Source organism: Erythrolamprus reginae, chromosome 1 (assembly GCF_031021105.1).
Source record: "Erythrolamprus reginae isolate rEryReg1 chromosome 1, rEryReg1.hap1, whole genome shotgun sequence".
NCBI classification, from domain to species: domain Eukaryota; kingdom Metazoa; phylum Chordata; class Lepidosauria; order Squamata; family Dipsadidae; genus Erythrolamprus; species Erythrolamprus reginae.
In genome coordinates this window covers 47982941-47999772 of record NC_091950.1, presented here as the reverse complement: position 1 = coordinate 47999772, position 16832 = coordinate 47982941, and the positions used below count along the sequence as shown (strand labels likewise).

The 16832-nt window shown below is 36.7% G+C and overlaps 1 protein-coding gene across 11 annotated transcripts in view; it reads left to right on the top strand.

Moving 5' to 3' along the window:
• The first annotated feature begins 934 nt into the window (after positions 1–934).
• KLC1 (kinesin light chain 1) overlaps positions 935–16832 on the top strand; it is a 45933-nt gene continuing 30035 nt past the window's right edge. For 8 of the 11 annotated variants that reach the window (XR_011559077.1, XR_011559076.1, XM_070751584.1 and 5 more), the window contains exons 1-4: positions 976–1126; positions 11399–11660; positions 13440–13670; positions 14835–14913. Coding sequence is in view for 7 of the 11 variants with exons in the window: in XM_070751584.1 (XP_070607685.1) it covers positions 11400–11660; positions 13440–13670; positions 14835–14913 (571 nt within the window). In the remaining 4 variants the exon portion in view is untranslated. Of the gene's footprint in view, positions 1127–11398; positions 11661–13439; positions 13671–14834; positions 14914–16832 lie in introns of all 11 variants that reach the window. The other 3 variants (XR_011559083.1, XR_011559084.1, XM_070751580.1) reach the window with 3 other exon arrangements.

The following is a 16832-nucleotide window of genomic DNA, read 5'->3' as shown; positions in this document are numbered from 1 at the left end:
ACTGTAACTTGTTGCCTGTATTTTTAAGATTTTTATTAATATTATTTCCTCATTGCTTATTTGAACCCTATGACAATCATTAAGTGTTGTACCTCATGATTCTTGACAAATGTATGTCTTTTCTGTTCACTGAGAGCACATGCACCAAAGACAAATTCCTTGTGTGTCCAATCACATTTGGCCAATAAAGAATATTTAATTAATTAATTAAATCAAACGCTAATTGGTAGTACTGTATACAAAGATATAACAATATTTATATACCTGATACTAGTACAAGAGAAATATTAGGACAGACGACAGAAAGCACTTTGGTGCACTTATTTACACCCCTTACTAATACTATTGCTATTCTTGTTATTTGATGCAGTGCATTGAGAGCCAGAACAACGGAGTGGATCTGAATTTATGTAACAATAAATATGTGCCCCGTGGAACATTCTTACCCCCTAAGGTCAAACTGGCTCCCACCCTTCCGCAGGAGCCTGAAGACCTGGCTCTGCCAGATGCCTCAAGACCCAAAAAGGGAGGCGGGAGACATCACATAGGAAGTGGTTGTTGACTCAAGAGGCAATCCTACTTCCCCCACTACTCCCGCGAATCCCGTTTCATCATTGGCATTTACGAAACGACAGTAACACCGACTCCTAGGGGAGTCCCATCACAAAACGCGAGCCACTGAACAATTACGAAGATCGATAAGGCCAACAATCAAACCCCGGCTTCTCCCCGCCCCTCCCGCCCGCAGCGTGGCGCATGCGCGTTTGCGGGAAAAGCCCTTTCGCTTAATTCCTCCCTCGCGCTCCTTTCAACTTTTCCCCCACCCCAGCTCTTCGTCCGCCCTTTGCAATCCCTTCGCTTTCTCGGATCTCAGTGACATCATGGCTGCTGTTGGGCACGCGCGGAATTGTGGGGCCGGGAGGGACCGCCATTTTCGGAGAGGAGAGGGGTGGGGCTAAGGCTGGTCAGTCCGTCAGTCAAGGCTTGGGAAGCCGGGAAGAAATTGGTCTCCCGGCGGTGAGGGAAAAGGAGGCGCAGGGGGGGCAACGGCGGTGTCGGGGTCGCCCCCGCCCCGTGATTGACAAGCCCGGTCTTTCCACCCCGGGCGGTGAAGTCAGGAGCAGGGGTGAGTATCTGTCTTGGTCCCCGCCGCCTTCCTCAGCATCCCCCCCTTTTTTTCGCCACCAAGGGAACCCGGCGGCCTGCCGCCCATAAAAAAAAAAAAAATGCTAAGCGGCCAAGGCGCGGTGGCAGCTGCTGTGGGAAGAGCCTCGGGTGTACGTGTAGAATTGGGAGTGGATAAGAAGGGACAAAAGTGTGGCGCTCACCGAAAACGAGAAACGGGTCCCGTGTGTGGGAGTGGATAGGGTCATGGGTGGGTGATGGAAGAAGGGATGTTGTCACACTGGGGCGGGTTGAGCGGAGCATCTGATGAAGATGAAGAGCCAAAGGTGGCTCTACCGCCCCCCTCAGAGGCAACTGGACTTTCTTGGGGTGTTTTCTTTTTTCCCTTTGAAGACGTTTCCCTTCTCATCCAAGAAGCTTCTTCAGCTCTTGACAGGATAGGTGGGGGGGAATGGATGGAAGGAGTTATATTCCTTGCGGGCAGATGGTCCTTTGCATCCTTTTTATAGGGTCGTTGAAGCACTTGGAGATTTATCTGTGTCTTCAGGGTCACCTGAGTAAGTGTTCCTGGTTCTTCCTGTAGTCACCAATTTTTTTCCTCTGGAAATCAAAGGGGAAAAAAAACCTTACACAAGAAAGTCCAGTTGCATCCCGAAAAAAGCACCTTTGGGATAGCCATGGCCTGAATGACTGAGAATCTCTACAGATGAGAGGATGAAGAAAAATCAGGTCTGGAAATGAGATTGAATATTCCCACACAGAGGATATGTATATATATAATATATCTATCTATCTACCTACCTACCTACCTATCTAATCTATCTATGGTTTTTTTCCTGTCGAAAATAGATTATCCTAGTCTCCCTTAATTTTCAAATTCAGCAAAAACATGTCACACACACACACACACACACACACGTGTATATGTATGTGTATGTATGTTTATGATCTGGATTTATATGCCGTCCCTCTCCCAGAGGACTTTGGGCGGCTCACAGCCAAATGCAGATAAAAATAACATAAAAGCTCCCCAAAACAATGAAACAATCTAAAAAACAGCTATCAAGCAATTAAAACAATTGGACTGGACATAGGATGCTGATAGCAATTCTGTGTGTAAAGTGTCTTCAGTTGCCTTATCATTCTATAAGAAAAGGCTGATTTAAGTGTATATAAGTGCTGGGACTAATATCTGAGGACAACAGCCATCCTTTATTTTGCTGCTGATGTTGCTCTTCCAAGAAGCTAATTGAGGAAGGGAGACTGAAGAGGAAGGAACTAGTGTGTTTCTCTGACATGCCCCCTCCCACTTCCCCCCACTTGTGCTCACTGTTTTTCCCCTGCTTTTGACAATTTTGTGTTGCAATTTTGGGCCTGACAACATCCAGGAATGAGGGCATCTGGTAGAATAATGAACTGTGATCCTTTAGAATATTTGGATCTGTATAGTTATGGTCAGTTCAGGTTGGCTTTACAATTTTTAAACTTATTAAAAGCTTGCATGAACCATTCACAACTTTACATAACATAGATTTGTATATATATATAAAATTAGTAGATTTTTAATGGATATCATTATCCATATATATAGATATGAAAGTATTGTTTTCCTGACATCTTTTTATTGGATAATTGGGTTTTTTTTTACATTCTATGCTTTACCTTTGTTTTCTTCAATATATGGATATTTCTGGGATTTGTGCGGATTTTTGTGGGTTTTTTTGCTTTTTCCTGAAATGAGATCACAAAAATGATAGTTCTGTTTTCCATTTTTCTGTGTTTTGAGTTTGTAGGTTGAACCATCAGGCTTTTCCCCCCTAAAAGGCTTTTTTATGGCTAGAAGATTTGGATGGGAAAAATGTAATAGCAAAGCTTATTATCTGTATGCGTTATGATGGATAATCTTGATAGGATTCAGCTTATTTAATAATTTATACAGCTAAATTTTTAATAGCTAAAAGAAAGCTGGATCTTCTGCTTTAGGCTACTGATGTATGAGTTTTAAAGAACTGTCCAGAAGTATTTATTCTCTTTTGCAATATGGAATAGTTTGGGTGGAGAAATTTAATGAAATTTAGGAAGGCTGTAGCAAAAGTCAAACTCAACTGCCTGATACCAACATAAAGTAAAAATTAAACTCATGTTTACTCACTGGTTATTTACATAAATTTGGCAGTTAATATGTTTAAGTAGGCATTTATACCAAAAAGTTATAAATGGAATATGTTTTTGTGAGCTATTTTTGAAACCATATATATAAATAATAAAAGTATAAATTTAAATAATACAATATTATAGAAAATATCTTTTCTGGTAAGAAAAGTCTGGTAATAATTAAAAATTGAGTTATAAGTCATGGAATGATAAAAAGAATAACAAACAGTAAAGGTCAAACAGATTCATTAGGCAAAGCCTTAATGTGTTTATAAACCAGTAACTGTATTGGAGCGAGCAAATTGCTGACCAGAAAAAATATGATATCAGGCTTGAACCTTGGAATAGTCTGACTCTAATGGATACCAATTTAGCAAAGTTTATATGCCAAAATTTAATGCAATCAATTTTAGAAAGTCAGCATTGAATAACATTTCTATACAGTATTGTATTGCAGTAATCTATTTCCATGTGCCTGATAACAGGATTGATGTATAGAATTAATATGACGTTTTTGAAATTGCTAAATGAAGGTTGTATATGAAACTATTAAAATAAAAAGATCAACTGTAAAATATTAATATTTTAATAATCATATTGTACTTGTGGCTTTTTTTTAAAGTGAAAAGAAAATGGTTTAGAATAAGAAGGCTAATAAAAACTAGGTCATTAGCTTTTTCTATTGTTTGCAATTTCAAATTAAACCTTTAAGTATGTAACAAGAATATGGAACATATCTAACATTTTTTTAAAAAATGAAGAGATTTATAAAATGAAGATCAGCATATACTATATAGTAGTGTGTATAGTAGAAGCTTCTTAAAAAAAAAGTTGCTTTCATTTTCTACTTAAGGAGTTCCCTATAAGGATCTAACCAAATACGCACCTATTTTTCTTTCCTTTTGTTTCTTATTTTATCTGTTTATTTCTCTTACTTTCCTCAGTGCCCTTGGGGTGTTAAATTGTACTCTGTAATGCAGTGTCTGGCTTCTTATTGTAGGCTGAATTCCCTTTGGACATGTGGATTAGCGCAGTTACTCTTCTGACTCCATTTCTTTGATCTGCTTCAAAGCCATGCTTTGATATCCATGTTTTAATTTTAAATCTCAGAATATATATGGTACAGCGTAAAAACATGCTTCCCATATATTTCAGGATTATTTTAAAGATAAGAACGAGTAGCTCAGCACATAAGGCAATAGGAATCAAAACTATATGAAAGAGCTGTTTCCATTCCTCTCTTGAAGGGAGGTGAAAGGGAAATTGATGTTCAATTTTTAGAACCAATATAAAGTAAAAAAAATGCTTTAGATTGTTCTTAAGAGGATGAAGTGTTTATAAATTTGATACTATGTAGAGGAATTAGAGTAATTAAATATTTTAGAAAACTTGTTATCAGTTTATTTTCTGGGTTTGATTACTGATGTGGAAATAGATGTTTGATCACAGAAAATATAGATTTGTTTTAATTGCCTTAAAAAAAAAAAAAAAAGAGCCGCCCCGAGTCCTTAGAGAGGGGTGGCATAAAAATCCAATAAATAAATACATGCATGCATACATACATGCATACATACATAAAACAACCTTAAAAGTTGTTGCATCGCCAGTGGTTCATTGGAAAATAATTTTTCCCCTTTCGCTATTTTCAAATTATGTAATAAACATTCTATTCTGTCTTGGAAAGTACTGTAAACTTGTATTATGGTTAACATAAATAAACCGTTTTAATTAAAAAGCTGGAAAAATTATAACTAGATAAAAATGCAGCTAATGTATTATAGAGATTAGGGGTATAATATTTAAAGCTACTTTGTAAACAGCTTCTTTTAACCCTTATAACATTTTTGTAATATTTAATACTGGCTATATTGGTAGTCATAGACTTACAGCCACAGTTGAGCCCAAAATTTATATTGCTAAGTGAGACATTTGTTAAGTGAATTTTGCCCCATTTTATGACCTTTCTTACCACAGTTGTTAAGTGAATCACTGCATTTAAGTTAGTAACATGGTTATTAAGTGAATTTGGCTTTCACATTGACTTTGCTGATCAAAAGGTTGCAAAAGGTGATCCCATGACTTCAGGATACTGCAACAGTGAAGGGTTGCACTTACCTGGATACTGGTACATATGCTGCGCAGGAAGCAAAAGCACACCAAAATCTTGTGAGAGGATGCTCACGCACACGCGATTTCGGCAATTGTTTTGCTTCCACGCATGCATGAAAGCAAACAATTGCCAAAATCTCATGCATGCGAGCATCCCCTCACACAATTTTGCTTCTGTGCATGCGCAGGAAGCAGTAAAGGCCCCAAAATTCAGGAAAAAATGGCACCGTTTGAAAATGACGGCACCGGAGTGGTCATAAACAAATTGCGCAATATGGTGGCTGCTACCAAAATGGAGTCTCCTAGTTATACCAGTAAGAACACACCACTGTACTGCAACTGTCATAAGTATGAGTCAGTTGCTAAACATCTGAATTTTGATCACATGACCATGAGATGCTGCAACAGTCATACGTGTGAAAAATGAACATAAAGTCAGTTTTTCAGTACTGTTGTAATTTCAAACGGTTACTAAACAAAGTGTTGTAAGTTGAGGACTTTACAAGACTGAATTTATTTGCGAAAATTTATGTGGCTGTCCAACTCACTCTCACTCAATGCAGCTTACAAGAATAAAAACCTCAATATAAAAAGCAGTAAAAAAGCAATAATCCCTAGTCCTTCTGGCAATATTAAGTACCTAAGCCATTTGATGATCTTATGGGGTTGCTAGGCCCATTGGAAAACCCGGTCTTCAGGGCCTTACGAAAGATTGTCAAAGTGGGAACCAGTCTTATCTCTGCAGAGATGATGTTCCATAGGGAGGGAGCCACCATGTTAATGCTTTTGAAATACTTTAAATGCATTAAATCCATAAAAGAATTCCATACATGTTGCCAATTGCAACATTATATAATTATAGCAGATTTCATCTTTCATGTATTTGAAAGTAATCTATCTCTAAAATTGCATTGTTTTAGATCAGGTTTATTGCTTGACAGATTTGTTTTTGGTTGTGCAAAAGTGTAATTTCAACAGGTTCAACAGTGAGAAACTTATAGATCTCATATTTTAGGAAGTTTGGGGAGCTGAGGTGAGGAGGCATTACTTTTCAGTATGCCAGCCCTACCAAGCAGTCTCTCAGAAGAGATCAGATTAGATTTCTTCTTTTAAAGATGAAGTGATTTAGAAGCTTCTAAAGCTGGAGTTGTTTACGAGAGCCTTTCTCTGATTTTAGTATGCCATCTTTCACATTTATGTTATTATTTGTGTTTTTATAGTTGGTGTGTTTTGTCTTTTTTATGGAAGCTTGCACCATATATATTTTATTTGGTTTTGTGTAATGCTAATTGTTTTTTATTGTGATGGACTAGAAGTGAGAAAAATAACTTTTTTTATAGAAATGGAAAATTGTATGTTATCCTGTCTGAAAAAGCTTTTAGAGTAGTCTTCTTGGAAACATTTGGTTGTCCATAGATTTGTCCTTGTTCACTTTCTCTTTCATTGTGCTCATTTTCCTCTTTTACCACATGCTAATTTTTTGTTACCTTTCCTTTTAGGGTATAGTTCTTAGCATATTACTGAAGTCTGAATGTGGCTTCAACCTAAAACCATTGCCCACTCTTACTTAAATTGTGCCTAATTTGGATAATGTTAGTGTAATTCAGACTTACTGTAGTTCTTCATGACATGATGAAGGTTTCTGCCATTTAAAAAAATGCACATAATATTTATTCAGCTTTGTCTTGTCCTGTAAAAGTATATTTCCCTGTGAATTTTGTGTAATAAGTGATATCTGTATTCAAACTTCAGTTAACCTATTTGCCAACAGCCCCAAATTTAAATTGAGCAATCAAGAATGTTTAGGAAAGACAAGTTTCACAAGAATAGCTTTTCTAAACTGCCAAAATAATCTGAAGCGGGCTTTTAGAAAATAACCAGAACCATCTAATTCTGAAAGGAATCTGCAGGAATTTTCTCTTTCACTTCCATGGGAATACTGCAAATCTGACTTTATTGAGAATTACTGGGTTTTGCACAAGAGTCTGTTTCATGCATAATAATCCTCAATTAAGCTAAAAAAAGCCTTTCCTGCTTCCTTACTTCACATTTCTTGAATAATGAGTTCATGCACAGATTGTGACTCAGATTATAACTGAGAAATTAGTTTAATCTTCATTTACCAGCCAGTATCATCATATAGAGTAAAATGGGATTACATTCAGTGCAGGAAAGTGTGATTTAAAGAGAAATTTGATTTAAAGAGGCCACATACTGTATGTACTCCAAGGTAAACAGTATGAAGACTTTGATATCAGTTTAATAGGATCTGAATTAATTGGATGTGCACATCACTCTAAAAAATTGGCTTTCATCCAAATATTTATCAAGCCAGCTATTGTTGTTTGTAAATGATTTATGGTATGTAGACTTGGGCCAACTGGGGGCCTCAATCCTATATGCCAAATTAAATGTAATTTTAAGAGAACATCCTGCTTTTGATTTTTAGAATAATTCAAAAGACATAGGGTAGACTCCATCCTGAAAAAGCATGGACTCCTGCCCTAGTGTCAAACATGATATTTGTTGATATCTCATAAACATGACATTGCAAAAACATGAAATAATTACATTTCTCAATCTATGATAGATTGAAAATGATAACCATTTTCCTGCCCTGTATAATGCTTACTGTGCTGCCATAATAGCAAGGTTGCAGCAGCTGCCCATAACTGACAAAACTATACTGTAATCAATTTAACATCTCTGACATTTGTTTGCCTCCTAGTGATTTTACTTGAGTTTCCCTTTTTCCCTACTCCACCTCTCTTTGGAGTGCTCTCTCCAGTGATGGGATACTTAGCAGTGAGGAATTAATTTTTATAATTGGCTCCTAATTTCTTTGCCAATGATGTTCAATGTCTAGATATGTATTCATGTATTGATATGTACAGAAATGATGCTTTTACAAAGAATTAATTAAAAGAATGAATTGGTATTTACAGATTTAATTTCTTATCTAAGCCTTAAAGTAAAACATTTTTAAAAAATGCCTTCAATGAGATGGGCATACAAGTTTGATAAATAAGTAAAAATGTTTCTAAAAATATTAGATTTTTAAAGCAAAGTCCAGGTACTTTGGATTTTGGATTTCAGCCTTTTCATCCCAGCCAGTATGGCCAAATCATTTGGATAGTATCTGGTTTGTTAATAGAACATGAAAAAAGGCAGTGGTTAAAAATAGAAAGCAACAAAGGAAGTAATGAGAAAAATTTGTGTCCTGAAAAATGTGGAGAATCATCAAACATAGAAGCTGTATTTAGGTCCACTGTTCTCAAGCAGTATACTGAGGTGCCCTGGGGCATTGCAGCAAAATCATAGAGCACTGTGGGATATTTTACCGCTTAGCAAATGGAACTGTTGGTGAACTGGGCTTTCACAATACATAGCTTGAGCACAGTGAATGATGAAAATTTGGAAACTTCTGGTTTAGGTATTTTTAAGACTTGTCAAGGTAAATCAATTGAGGAAGTAATAGATACATTGAATTTTCAATATTTTAAAATATCTCTAAACCTAATTGATTCTGGGAGTAAGGGGGATTACATGCTAGGTTCACCTGCTGGTACCGGTACTTTCCCTGGGTCAGATTTGGGAATGACAGGCTTTGTCCAGTGTTTGGTAACTTAGCACGATAGGAAGTATTGTTGGATTTTTGCTTACTAATTTATTTCATATACTGTATTTCAATATGCTGTTTAAAGCAATTTATTTTCTGGGTTTACAGTCAAATATAACAATAACATAGTCATAGATACTTATGAACAATGCAATTATAATAAAAACAGCAACAAAAATAAAATAAAGACCCAGAGCTATAAAAACTGGTAGAACAAAATCTTTTCAGAGATAAAAGGGACTAATTACTGAGGAAATAAATACCAAGATAACATGGAATATATTGCAATATTTAATTGATAACTACCGGTAATAGTTTTATAGTATAAACCAATTATGGAGGTTTATGCTAGGAGTATCAAATGATAAAATTCTGATTTTAAAGTTACAATTCCATGAAAATATATTAGGTTACCTGGGATTTAGAGCATATGTTAGCAGTATGGCAATTATAGTTCTTTTATTCTTTATGAGGTGAACCAATCTTTTTAAAAAGAAAGAATTGGACAAGAAATAGGTAAAAAAAGCATAATTATTGCAGGATTGAGAGGCAGAACCGCACTGATTTCCCTATGTCCAAACTGTATTTGTATTTAATGAATAGAGTTAACTCCAAAAGTTGCTGCTGAAATGCTTTTCTTTTAGCTGTTTATTCCATGGAAATGTGGGTGGGGGGAGGATTTCAACCAGTATATGTCTGGATGCCAAGTGTCCCATGATCATGCAAGCAGGGAAAAGTGCCAGGAGCTTGAATGAGACTTTCCCATTTGTGCACCCTTCCCCAGCCACTCTGCATTTGTTTCGCTTGGGCCATATGTGTACCTCCATACATCCTCACCAACCTGCACCTCTCACATACCCTCCACGACCTACACTGAACTTTTCATGCACACTCATGTACTTTACCTGACTTGCATAATACTTCTTGTGCATCCTCTTCGAACCTCCCTGATGCCACGCAGTATCTCTTGTGTTCCCTCATTTAGTGTCTCCAACTCATGCCTCTCACACAGTCTCTCTGACCTGTGTGTGCTTGTCATGTAGCTTCCTCAACCCTCCTCCATATCCTCATACACCCTATTCTTTCTTCCCCCACATGGCAAAAGCCACTTCCTGCCAGGTTGGGATTGACTAGTTGTTGGAAGTGGCAGACAATTGCCTCCCCTAATAATTGTGGCATTCAGTTAATGACAGCAACCAGAATTGTAAGGATTGCCATCATTAAGTGACCACATAGCAATGGAATTTCCAGTGCCAATTGATGTCATAAGTAAATGACTAACCTGTTTTAAATATCAGAGCTGCATCACTGTTTATGGAATTATTTATTGAGCACTTTATATTGATAAAGTGGTAGCTCTACTTACGAACTTAATTCGTTCCGTGACCAGGTTCTTAAGTAGAAAAGTTTGTAAGAAGAAGCAATTTTTCCCATAGGAATCAATGTAAAAGCAAATAATGCATGTCATTGGGGAAATCATGGGGAGGGTGGAGACCCTGTTTCCTCCCAGGAGATTCCTAGAAAGGCCCTATGGAGGCTTCTCCCTGCCTTTTCTAGTTACAGTTTCGGAGGCTCAGGTTTGTAAGTGGAAAATGGTTCTTGAGAAGAGGCAAAAAAATCTTGAACACCTGGTTCTTACCTAGAAAAGTTCGTAAGTAGAGGCGTTCTTATGTACAACACTGTATGTTTATCTTTTGCTTACGACTGGAATCCTTTTCAATACTGCCTACTATACATTAATAGAATCATAAAATGTCATTTGATACTATGCTTTATCTTTCTGAATTTTCCAGAGAATACTGTATATTAATCACCATAAACAGGCATTACTTGATTGGATCATCTTTTTTGAGGCTTCTGAAATGTAAATAGCTAGATATTATTCTGTAACATCTCTGTAATTCTCTACTAGGGATTGAACTCATGAATTTTTCCTTTCTTGTGTTTTAGGATCTTATATGTTTAATTAGCTTTAAGAAATGTCATGGTGCTCAGTGGTTGTAGGAGGTGATAGCTAGAAATTATCAGAATGATATATACAGTGTACTTTTAATACAGTGCCATAAGCCGAACAGTTCCACAAAATAAGCAAACACAAACATAACATAGGATGTACATTGTACGAAAATTGAGAAATTAAGAGGCATGAAAGTCATATGAAGCTCCTCACATAGCGACGTGACATAATGTAACAACAATCTCTCTGTTTTGAGTTAAGGGAAAATGAACTCTACATATCATTGTGATCATTTCCAGAAAATAAATGCTGTTGGGCATAATTATGGTATTAGTAAATAAATTGCATTATGAATATGTGAGCTAAAACTTTAATATTGAAACAATGTATTTAGATTATATTTAAACAATATATCTGGAACTTTTTTTTCCTAGAATGTATGACAACATGTCCACAATGGTGTATATAAAAGAAGACAAATTGGAAAAGCTCACTCAGGATGAGATTATTTCCAAGACTAAACAAGTGATTCAAGGCCTAGAAGCCTTGAAGAATGAGCACAATTCCATCTTACAGAGTTTACTTGAGACACTAAAATGTTTGAAGAAAGATGATGAGACCAATCTGGTGGAAGAAAAATCAAATATGATTCGGAAGTCTTTGGAAATGCTAGAACTGGGATTAAGTGAAGCTCAGGTAAATAAAATGAATGAAAATAGCCTTACTATTGATATTCAAAATCAAGGTGGAAAATTGGTAATTCAATAAATATGATTGTATATGATGAATGTATAACTTGGCTCTGTGCTTTAGATAAAATTATGACTTCAGCACACATGCTGTTTTTCAATGCCGCATCTGTCTTTAGGACAGTCTTATTTGTTCCTTGGTGTCAAGCCAAAACTCTTAATATCACTAGGAGAATTTTTTTAAAATCCGTTGACATTCCTATGAAGGTAACTGCTTTCTTTATTTTCTGATTTTATTAATTTATACTTTTATTTTGTTGGTCTAGGACGGTTTTCCACATTGCACATAGGTTTTATTTTTTGCCATATCTTATTTGTACACAGTTTTACTTATGCATACTTACATATCACGCACACTCATATTTCTAGAGTCTTGACATATCTATTTCAAACAGTAGTCTATTATTCAATAGATAGAAATTTAATATATTATTCTTAAAATATTTTTATTAAATTTATCATTTTTATCATAAATCATCTATTTTCCTCATTGCTTTACAATTTTTAAATTTTTTTTCCACCCAACTTACACAAACATCCATACATATACCCTCTTATCAAGACATCTATAGCTATATATACTGCTCAAAAAAAATAAAGGGAATACTTAAACAACACAATATAACTCCAAGTAAATCAAACTCCTGTGAAATCAAATTGTCCACTTAGGAAGCAGCACTGATTGACAACCAATTTCACATGCTGTTGTGCATATTCAACTTTGCACAGAACAAAGTATTCAGTGAGAATATTTCATTCATTCAGATCTCAGATGTGTTATTTGAGTGTTCTCTTTATTTTTTGAGCAGTATATTTCTATCCAAAATATGAACATACAGTATATCCTTTTATACTTTTATCTCCAGTGTGCTTTCCTTCTATAGTTCATACAACTCCCCTCTCTCTATCTCCCTCTCTGCACTCTACCTTCTTTCTTCCTGTCTACCTCTTTCCTACTGCTCCCCACTCTCCCCCCCTTTCCTTTCTACTTCCTCTTTCTCCCTCTATCCTTCCCTGAATACATCTAATCATAATCCCTTTTATAGTTAACAGATTAGCAATTCAGAAACCCTGACTTCATTCCAACATTGGAGCTATTTCTTAAGCTTATATCTTTCCCTCTATCTATCTTTATATTTTTAAAATATTCTTCTGGGTATATCTACTATTGTTCCAATGGTGCCTCCTTCCTCCTATTTTTGTTGGCTGGGTCTACCACCTCTAATTTTCAACTTTCTTCCAAATTAATTGCTATACCTTAACTTCCAATAATATTAATCATCACTTATGCCTTTTAATTTTAGGTCGTATTCCTCCCTCTCCTCAACTGATATCTTTACTCATCTTTTTTTCTCTTTCATTTCTAAATGCCTTAAATTTTTAATTTCTTCTCCCCTTTCATATGTCCCTTCCAACATTCTAATTTGTTTTTATTTTAACTCTATATTTAAACAAATACAATTCTTATCATAATTATTCCATCTGTTGGTTAATAACATTTTAAATTCCCAATAACAAAAAATCCAACTTATAAATTATGTAATTTTATATGAAGACTTTTAAAAGTATTAATTATACAGATCTTATAGCATTCCAACAATACCACTAATCATCTGAATTCTTGCACTATTAAATCAGGTTTATAAATTATACAAATCTTATATAAAACAGAAAGTTTAACTGCTAGAACCTGAATCAAACAAGTAACAATTTTGGTGCATTCTAGGTGATGATGGCTTTGTCAAATCATCTAAATGCTGTAGAGTCAGAGAAGCAGAAATTACGTGCCCAAGTTCGTAGGCTATGTCAAGAAAACCAGTGGTTAAGGGATGAACTCGCTAATACCCAGCAGAAATTGCAAAAAAGTGAACAGTCTGTGGCTCAGCTGGAAGAAGAAAAGAAGCACCTTGAATTCATGAATCAGTTAAAAAAATACGATGATGATATATCACCTTCAGTAAGTGGCTTCAAATAAATTACATGGTTTTCTTTAAAAATGTTACGGTGAATGAATGTTACTGTGGAAATATTTATAATTTTTAAAGCACATTTAATTTCTTTAATATCTGTAAGTATAGAAAAAAGACTGTATAAACTTTGTGCATGATGTCAATCTTGCATACATATTAAATTCCATAAAAGGTAATATTTTTATAATTCAACCTCTTTTGAGTCCAGTATTTGTTTGTTTGTTTGTTTGTTTGTTTGTTTGTTTGATTGGTTGGTTGGTTGGTTGGTTGGTTGGTTGGTTGATTGCTATGCTGTCCCTCTCCAAAGACTTGGCTTCAAGTTGGGATAAATATATGGAATAGGGCAGGAATTAAAGCAGTACATTTACATCCTTAAAACCAATTAATTCCTACTTTCCCAAAAGCAACTTCTAATCTAAATATGCTATATGTGCTATATATTTTATTGATTTGATTTGATTTTTATCTCACCACAAACAACTCTTGTTGGTTACATTTTCACAGTAAAAAAAAAACACAACAGAATTAAAACAATAAAAGAGAATATTTGTAGCTTAGGGATGAAACGACGGGTCCTTGGTGCTCTCTGAGCTTGCTTGTTTTCTTGCAAATGTTTCATTACCCAAACTACGGTATATAACATCATCAGTACTAGTAAGGAGTACTATTTACTTTCAGTTTATATTCTGGTGTCTTGCCTGTCTGTGTGGGTGGTCTATGTGTATCTTAGATATTCTTTGGTTGGCTGTTTACTGATGATTTACTTGATTGTTGATCTGATTACAGTAATCAGAACAGAAGTAATCAGCACTCAGATCAGCATAGATTAATTCCAAGATTAACTTCTAAAGCAAAACCCCAATCAAGAAACTGCCAAAGAGCCATCAGTAAACAGCCCAATCAAAGAATCTCTAAGACTACCCCTACCCATATAGACAGCAAAACAGCAGAATGACAGCCAGCAGTACTCTTTAGTAGCACTGGTGATGTTACCTAGTTGGGGTAATGGTCTGCAAGAAAACACACAAATTCAGAGCGTAATAAAGATCCTTCAGACTTAAAACAACTTATTAAATTAAAACAATGTAAAAAAATAATTTACATTTTGATTCAGCAATTTTAATAGTCTGAATATTTGGGATATATTTTAGGAGGACAAAGACTCAGATTCTGCCAAAGAACCCTTGGATGATTTATTCCCCAATGATGAAGATGACCAAGGACAAGGAAGTAAGTTATAGTTGTAATTATTTTTTCTAGATTTACCAGACTATACTTTGAAGCTGTTTTCATGTCTGAAACCCAATCTTGTCTTAGTAAGCCTCCACCCAAAAATTGAAATTGGGTAGAAATCTTGGTTCCCCCCATCCACCCCCAGTTATGGGTCCCTAAATTTCTTCCTTTGATGAGCTGAGCTACATTTTTAAAAAACCAGGTCCTGTATTTTTCGGACTATAAGATGCTGCAGACTATAAGATGTACATCAGCTTTAGGATAGGAAAACAAGGGAAAAAAACCCTGCTGCCATAGCCCATTTGTTTAAGCCTGTTTGCTGCTGCTATGGCCTGTTTGCTGTCGTTGCAGCCAATTTGCTGCGGTGGTGGCGGCCTGTTTGCCTCAGCCGATTTGCCACCAATTGCTGCAAACGAGTGGTGGCAATAGGTGGCAGCGATACTTGCTGACTAGAATAGATGATTGGCACTGCACCAACCCCCTCTCCCCACTGCTATATTGTCTCTATAAGAAACACAGACATTTCCACCCATTTTGGAGGGGGGGTGCGTCTTATAGTCTGAAAAATATGGTAATTTGAAGAAAAAAACAGTACAAAAGTACTTTAATGTTAACTTAAATACGGTAATTTGAAGAGAAAAACAGTATGAAAGCACTTTAACGTTAACTTAAATACGCTGATTTGAAGAGAAAAACAGTACGAAAGTGTCCAAAAAGTTGTATTATCAAACAGTACCATATCATATTATTAAGCATAAGAGGTATACAATATTTTATAGGTAAAACTTTAGTGTATATGCTATTAATGAAGTCCAGTTCAACTATTTTAATGGTTGATTGGTTGGTTTATAATGAAGTACTCATTAGTTTTGGCCAAGGCTACTTTAAATGGTATACAAAATCAACAGTTGCAGATATCACATCATACAGTAAAATATAAAATTATAGGTGAAATTGTAACGAATATAGTACAGTGATCTCTCGGTTAGCGCGGGGGTTACGTTCCAAGACCTCCCGCGCTAACCGATTTCCGCGTTATACTGGATGCGGAAGTAAAAACCACCATCTGCGCATGTGCGCCATTTTTTTCATGGCCGCACATGCGCAGATGGTGGAGTTTGCGTGTGGGCGGCGGGGAAGACCAAGGGAAGTTTCCTTCAGCCGCCCAACAGCTGATCTGCTCCGCAGCGCGGAAGCAGCGAGGAGCCGAAGATGGGGTAAAGGCAAAGGGGAAACCCCATCTTCGGCTCCTCGCTGCTGCCGCGCTGCGGAGCGGATCAGGTGTTGGGCGGCTGAAGGAACCTTCCCTTGGTCTTCCTGCCGCCCAGGCAAAGGGGAAACTCCAAGATCGCTTGCCGCTTTGCAGCTTGGAGCCTTGCTTCGCCTCCTTCGCTGCAATAGGCAAGCGGCAAGCAGCAAGCGATCTTGAGAAAGAGAGAGAAAGGAGGGCGACTTGCCAGTCCACGCCCCCCTGGATGAACAGCCTCGCATGGCCCCAGCGCCGGGCTCCGCTGTTGCCTCCGCCCCCATTCGGCTCTGCAGCTGAGAGGCCTTCCCGGCAGAGCCCTCCCCAACAGCTCCCGCTGCCAGCGCAAAAAAGAAAAGAAAAAGAAATCCCCAAAAGAGGCAGGCACAAAGCGGGGGCACAAGGGGAGCTGCCCGGCAGAGGTTGCTTTTTTTCTTCTCGTGGGCAAGTGGAGGGGGGGAGAGAGAAGGGAGGAAGAAAGTGTGAGAGAGGAAGAAAGAGAGAGAGAAATGATAGAAAAAAGGGGAGAAAAAAGAGAAATGAGAAAATGATTGAAGCATAGTGACAGGAAAGAAAGAGAAAGAGACAGAGAAGTGACTCTTGGTGATGACGTATGACGTCATCGGGTGGGAAAAACCGTGGTATAGCAAAAAAAACCGTGGAGTATTTT